We start from the raw sequence: 7,500 nt of genomic DNA, 5'->3' as shown, positions 1-7,500 counted from the left end.
TATTAGTGTAGATGTAACCATGCTGCTGGAGTTTTAAAAAATTTACTGATTGAATAATTAATTGGAAAAGAACAAGCTGCAGATTCCTGATGGATTTATGAGACAATTATTCTGTCTTGTGATTATCTACATTATACTATAGGAAGGAATGAGAAAAATAATCTTATTGAAATAAGACAGTCACTTAAAACTATAAAGAAACAATATTCTCAAAATTTTGATAGACTATAGATCAACTGGGGTTAAAATAATTAAATAGTAGAAATGTGTTCTGAAAACCTTTTCCCACACAGTTCGGCAGGATTTGGTACCTAACCTGAATTGCTCAAGAAGCCTGTGTGACAGCAAAACTTCACAGGGTGTGGAAATGGAAAAAGCACTCTGATTACTTTATTCATATATATGCCACACATACTATTGGAAATTTAAGTTTCCAAATGTTTTTCCTTAGTAGATGACCTAAAAAAAACTTGAATTTAGTTAGGCTAATGAAAGCAAAAATAATGCATCTAAATTTTCTCTTACAAAGGCAGGGGTTAAGGAAATGCTAACACTTTTTTCATTCATCATCAGGTTATAAAGTGTGCCCTCAAACAAAGATTTTCTTTGAAGTACGGGGAGCTGAAAACACAAGAGACAGCGTATGCTGTCCTTTTACGTAAACATTAGCTGGCCATGATATGCAAGTGTGCTCTTTAAAACACTATTTTCCATCTGCCTACATTTCCTGGCTTTCATAGCCACAGATTTTCATCGATACCTCAGCACTTCATCTTCAAGTACTGGTATATCCTTTCAATATTATACATACAAAAGTTACCATCATGGATAACATAAATGAACAGTTCACTTTTCACACACCTTCTAGTGTAAGAGCAGTGTATCTAAGCACAGTAATTTTAAGTACTACGATGCCTGACACCCTGACAGTACAACACTGGACCTGCATCAGAGAATACTTACATGAAGCCACACAGAGTTTAACGGAGTTCGGATCTGACTGCAGATCCAGCTGCATGACTGTTTTGTTCCCAACGCAGCGCCGTGGAGCGGCTGGGAGCAACAGTGACTTTTCAGTGCCTGTACCAACACCAAGAGCATCACAGTGGATGCATAACAATGCAGTCTTGCCAAAAATGACACAGACCCAGCCCCACTGTTTACAATTATTTCAATTCGCTGCATAAAATAACATTTTTGTTCATTTGTTTAAGAATAAAAAATTGTTTACTTGTGTCTCTTGTACGTAATTTGAGAAATTTCCTAAGTACCTAGATTCGTGTTACATTTACTTCTTACTGTCAATGAACTTCAAATCTTTCAAAGTGGATTGCCTTCTAATATCTCTAAATCTATCACAAAAAAATATTCTCTCTAGTTCCAGTCTCAAGGCAATGATTTGGACACTTGTAGGTGTACTTTGTTTAGTGTCACCTATGGTGTAGATTGGATAGATTTTGCAAAAGATAGCATTACTTTTAAAGAAACATGCAATTTGACAAGATATTGCATTTTACCTTCATTTTATTGCCATATTTTTCATCACACTCATTGTTTTCCAACTGTCACTAAATTGTTCATTTTCTTAGCCTGCTACATTCGTAGACCTATTTACTGTTTATAAAGCAATATGCACTTACAGGTTTTGGAGATGGCTTGGGCTCCGAGGGTCGCATGTGCAAGTGGGTCATCATTGCTTGAAGACGTTCGCGTTCTTTAGAAAGCTGTTAAGAAAGAGTGGGATCAGAAGCATTTTAGAAATGACTGATACAGCTATTTCACTGCAGTGATACATCTTATCATTGAGCTTGTCTTGGTGTAATGATTCCTGCATATAAAAGTCTACGTCAGTAGAAACTTATCTAAGAGGAAATGCAACTTTGGGCATAGAAAGAAAGAAAGAAAGGAAGGGAAAAAAAAGCCAACAAAAACTTTTATAGCCTTTCATATGTTAAAAGGTCAGAGAAAACAAATAGCACTTCATCTTTTTGTCAATAAGAGAATTGAGGTCACAGTTGCCTCGACAGTAACAAGTTACTAAGACCATAAATTAGAAGGCCCATAGTGTCTCTTTAAAGTCCTGTGGACACTGTTAGCAATGGACTAGTGCCAACAGCTGTGAAGGGGTGAAGGGTCCTCAAAGCACAGTGCCTGCCAGGATTGACTACACACTTCATCCTTTCCCACTGAGGTCCAGTTAGTGCCCCCTGCAATCTGCCATCATCAATCTAATTCAATAGAGTGACAGAGCCCAGGCAGTGTGAAACACTGAACTCTGCCATCAAGTCAGCGTCGACACTGCACTGGGTCTCATTACAACTGAGGGACCCTACTTCACTGGCAGTCAGACAAAGCAAAAAATGGCATAATTGGTCACACCGCAAGCTAAATCTTCACTGCAACTCTTAGATTACAGCCTAGCCTTTGTAAATGGTAAACAGTTCTTAAGAAGCCCTTACGCTGCCTTTAAAAAACATCATGTTACTTAAACCTCTACTTTTTCCTTACTGATACCATTTTCTGATCATACACTATGTAAATATTTGTAGCTTCAGATTCGAACAAGCTACCAAATTAAAAGCAAAAAACAGAAGATGAGGAAGTGTTTGAAATATGCAACTTGATAAAAATAGCAGAATATAAAAGAGGGAAATATATTTTACAACATGAAAATATTTTTTCTTTTTTTCACAAGCTAGCTTGAGAAAAGAAATGTTCAAAATTTTATTCTAGTGATCCGGCTCTGGATACCTACAACATGATTTCAACATTAACTGCAGTAAGAATTAAACTTGGTGTTTAATACTACCATTTTCCAGAGATTTCTTGCTCTTACACCTGTAGACTGAGACTGGACTAAGGAAAATGACTTGTAAGTAATTTTAAGAGAGGGAATTATCTTTATTACTGCAGGTATTTTGAGTATGCTGGATATAATTTGATCAGTGCATCTTCAATTAAAGAATATTTGAGGCAATGGGTGGGAAGAAGGTTTCTTCTTCATATTATGTGTGGCTTCATACTATGTGTGTGACAATTTAGAGACAGCATTTGCCATGACATAAATTCCTAACAAACACATTAAACTAACACTATCCTGTAAATAATATAAAAGAAATAGAAGCTTTACCTGGGTTTAAAAATCTTTCATTTTAAGGGAAACGAAAATAAATTACATTATTGCATGCTCCTCTCATTGTTTTGGATTGCCAGTATTAAAGTAAAAAAGACCCAAATAGTTTGCCTTGGCTGAAAGAAGAATAAGTATTCTTACGTGAAAAGAGAACTGTGAGACAATATTCCAAAAAGGTGAGAAAGGTGAGAGTTGTTATCCTTCTTTCTCCACATATGGCAAGAAACAGGGACAAAAATCTTAGTCCGTGGCTGCATCCCTCTAGCTCCTCTGAGCAGTCCTAAGAGGGGATGGGACTGCTGAGACATTCCCCCCCTGACTGCTGTGTGGGCAGGAGGAGACAGTGCAGTGCAAGTGTCCTGCATGGTCACCCCTGAGGCTTGTGCCCAAACTCAGTAGCCTGGTAGGTGTAGTCACAATACTGGGAGACCCCGGGGGTACTCACCACTCCCTGCATAAACAGAAGGGAGCATCCACATACATGCAGTGACCTCTAATGGTTAGAGCATACACAGGGTACTGCAGACCTGTGATCTGAGGCATGGCACTCCCTGGGGACCTCCCTCAGTGGGTTTGACATTACACATTCTGCTTGCAGAAAAACGCCCCCTATCAGGCTGGGAGTCATTTTGGGTGGAGACATGCTCTGCTACTCTTTTATCCCACAGAACAGCACAGAAAACCACTGGGTCAGAAGGGAAAGAAGGAAGAGGGGTCCTGACCCAGCATTTTAAAAACTGAAGATAGCTTGGACCCAGTCTTTGCTCCAGGGGCTGCGTTCTTCATTCTTGATGAATAGCATTATAGTCTTAGTTCAAGCAAAATACTGTAGATAATCTTGATGTTAGATAATTATTGCATAATTTATAATGTAAAAAATCTTTAAGCAAAAAAACCTCACTTGTTTGTTAGTATCAACAAATTTAATGCAAGAAACAAATGTCTTTAAGCTAGTCACTAAGGCAAGTGTTTTCAATTTAGTTTAGGTTTGTAATAAATAAGTAATAGGATAATGCATCTATGTAACAAACCTGTATTTCTAACTGCTGAACCACCTGCATTTGCACCCGACACTGAGCAGTGCTTCTGTCATCCAATGCATGTTCATTGTTAAGGTGCCTAGAGAAGGAAGTAAGACAGTGTTAAGATGAGGAAAATATCTTTATGGGTCCATTTTTCTCTCCTGCACATATGGCTTCCATTAGTTCCAATGGGAGTTGCGCAAAAAGACCTAGTCAGAGCAAGCAGTACAGACAACAATACAAAATAACAAAACTGATTATTTCATTTTCTTCTACCCAATTTCCCAGTGAGAACTGTCAGATACCCAGTTTCTATCTCCCAGGTCACATATGCCATCTAAGGGCCAATGTAACCCGTTACAAATATTTGTTAGAATGACTGAACTGATTTCCACTCCCTGTTGCTGATGCAGATGAAGAGAATCACCTTAGAATGAGTCTCCAAAAGATATAATTGCTTTTAGGCTGCTTGAACGACTGAGAATTAATGTAGACTTTGTTAAGATTTCTCTATCTGCTCTTCTTTAATCATTAAGCAACAATAGAACGTCCACTACCCCTCCCCAAGAGCTCTAGGGGAACAGCCAAATTTTAATGCAGTTTCTAGAAGTAGACTCTAAGGATGAGGGAAGTGATTGTCCCCACCAGTATGAAGAAAAGTGTGCAAGGTAAAGGCAGGGGAAGGACCAGCTATGCACCTTACTAACACAGCAAGCTTCCTGGGAGAGGTTTAGGCTACACATGTGAGCTTAACAAAACAAAAATACACTCTGCGTCAGGGAAAGAGGACCTTGGTGAGCAGCTGCCTGTAACTGAAGTTCAGCCCAGACCCAAGTGGCTGTCCCCCAGACATTTCAACTGAGCAGAAATTTACAAAGATCAATTAATAATGGTTTTTTGAAGGACAATGTGTTCATTTTCTTCTCTCTCTCTTCCAGGATCAAAGAAGTCCCTTCTGGAGCTTTAATAGTGGGCTTCCTACTCCATGGAGAAGAAAACATAAGGATCAGGCTAAAGAAGAAATGGGAGCAAAGGAGTTCTGCCTTTGAATGTGGATTTACTGGCTATTTCCACTGTAGGCATGAGGGGTAAGCTTTGCAGAGACTACAATCACAGATGGTTTCACAGTTACAGGAACTAAGTTATCTATACCACAGAGGAAATGTATCTTCTTCTTTTTCTTTTTTAGCAGAATGAATCAGAGAACTGTGTAGTCATTTGATTGCTAATATATGGGGAAAATGTATTTTTCAGAAACAGTGGAAAAACAGAGGGACTGTATCTCACTTCTACTAACACTTGTGCCTTTTAAATCATGACTTCACAGGTTTAGGACCCTATGATAGAGTTTTCAGGTGAGCAAAATGTTCTGTTATTCTTGCAACAGCCATGGCTGGGGAAGAGATATAAGTAATCGTGAAAGGTTTTGTTCATTCTTTTAATACAGAATTCTATAAGAATATAGGTGTAACTTGTTTGGTAGTTTATGCTAAATTCGAGCATCACCAAGGACACATTTCCTTTATGTGAGTCATAGAACCTATAATTTATTTTCAAAGGAACTGACTTCATTCCCCCCACTGATGCGAAAATGCACAATCAGTTTAAAAAGCAGGTAATTGCTCAGAACATATTATTCACTTGTTTTTTGAAATCTTGATTCAGAAGAATTTTACTCCCTCAATTACACAGGCATGATAGTTCATGGCCTGTTAATGTAATGGTTTAATATTCAGTTAATTGGGTACAAAATTGCCAGAAGAAGGTCTGAAGACAGATTGTAGCTCTGCATCATTACCACTATCACCAGTACACACCAGTACACTGTGCTTCCACGTGCATGTATGCTCACCTGTGTATGCTCACAGGTATATGTGGAGAACACGAGAGTAGGCAAGAGTACAGGTATAAAAGGTCTCCCAGCCCAAGTTTGAGGCTACTGCATGGTCATGATTATTTATTAGTTATTACAACATCATGTGTTTGCATAACACCTTATAAAATAGATACAGACATAGTCCTTGCCCTGAGGAACTTTAAATGTAACAGCAGTATGCAGTGTGGGAGAAGAAAGTCCAGTGTAATGTAATTTCAATATGATTACACGGTAACTTGGGAGTATGTTGCAAGTTTCTTGAGAGTTAACACAGTAATCTTCAGAAAATGGTGAGATACACACATCTTTTATACCACGCTTTTACTGTGCATTTTGCTGTGCATTTTGGAGAAAAGCTACTTATGGAAACAGTAAGAGTGTAAAAATTGTTTTAAGAATTATTTTTTTCTGATCTTTCCTGCCTGTGAAGTAAGCTTGCTTTATTTATCATGCAAGTACAGGCAGTGTAGTGAAAGAAAAACTAGGTCTAATACATTTTTTAAAACCTCTAAAATAACTTTTCTCTGTATTAAGTTGCTGCACTTTTAGGGTCCAATATGTGTCAATCGGCCAAGACAGAAACACATTTTTTCCTCCCGAAGGCTGGAAATAATTACAAAGCGTTTGTTGTTGTTCCTTTTTTGTTTGTTTGTTTTTGTTTGTTTTTTAACTTGGTTTGAGTTTTTTGGTTGCTTGGTTGGTTGGTTGGGTGTTTCTTTGGTTTGGCTGGTTTTTTTGGGGGGAGGTTTTTTTTATTTGTTTCTTGTAATGACTTTTAAGTTATGTACAAATTGTGCTAGTCAATTTTCATACTTTATCAACATATTCCTAATTTTTTATCTTGTCTTCATCTTTTACTAATCCCATGCTAACTTGATTTATAACTGAGAAAAAGAGATCTATTTTTAAGGGGAGAATATATGCTGGAGGACTGGAAAGTGATCCTGAAGAGCTGAGTTATTGGTTTGAAAGTGTTAAGTAGACTGTGCAACACACATGCAGCTTATTCCATCATTTTGCTGCTTATTCGGTTGTTGAAAGAAACAGTATTTTCTCCTGATTATATTTGCAACACATTAGGAAATCGGGAGGCAGATTATGAACTACACGTAGCATTATAAAGCAGACTGAAATGAATGTATTATTGATAACAGAACAATATAAAAAATACAGCATGTTCTAAAAGAGGTAGAGAGGGGATGATATATTCTAGAAACATGCTGGAATAAATATTGAAGTGGGTCAAAATGTACTTTTTTTTTTCAAACAGATTTGGAGTCTGCAAAGCAAAAGATAATGCACCATTAGAGGAAAGAAGAGAGATAATTTCAACTAAAATTCTAGTGGACATTTGCCCATCTCAATTAACCTCTATAAAACTTGTTACTCTTGTCAGTCTCTCTCAAAAGCAACCCAGGACTAAAATAGCAAAGTGCTATAGGTCAGGTTGAGGTGCACTGGCAGAGTTA

General features: G+C 37.6%; 1 protein-coding gene across 1 annotated transcript in view; it reads right to left on the bottom strand.

Moving 5' to 3' along the window:
• FOXP2 (forkhead box P2) overlaps positions 1–7,500 on the bottom strand; it is a 409,998-nt gene that overhangs the window by 39,331 nt on the left and 363,167 nt on the right. Inside the window, exons 13-14 of the mRNA XM_042018066.1 lie at positions 4,165–4,252; positions 1,641–1,724 (exon numbers count right to left, since the gene is read on the bottom strand). Coding sequence (XP_041874000.1) covers positions 1,641–1,724; positions 4,165–4,252 — 172 coding nt within the window. The remainder of the gene's footprint in view (positions 1–1,640; positions 1,725–4,164; positions 4,253–7,500) is intronic.

The sequence above is a fragment of the Corvus kubaryi genome, unplaced genomic scaffold, assembly GCF_017639235.1.
Source record: "Corvus kubaryi isolate FWS band 111438036 unplaced genomic scaffold, C.kubaryi_AGA036_p1.0 137, whole genome shotgun sequence".
In the NCBI taxonomy this organism is placed as follows: Eukaryota; Metazoa; Chordata; class Aves; order Passeriformes; family Corvidae; genus Corvus; species Corvus kubaryi.
The sequence above is the reverse complement of the archived record's forward strand: the minus strand, read 5'-3'. Positions and strand labels throughout refer to the sequence as shown.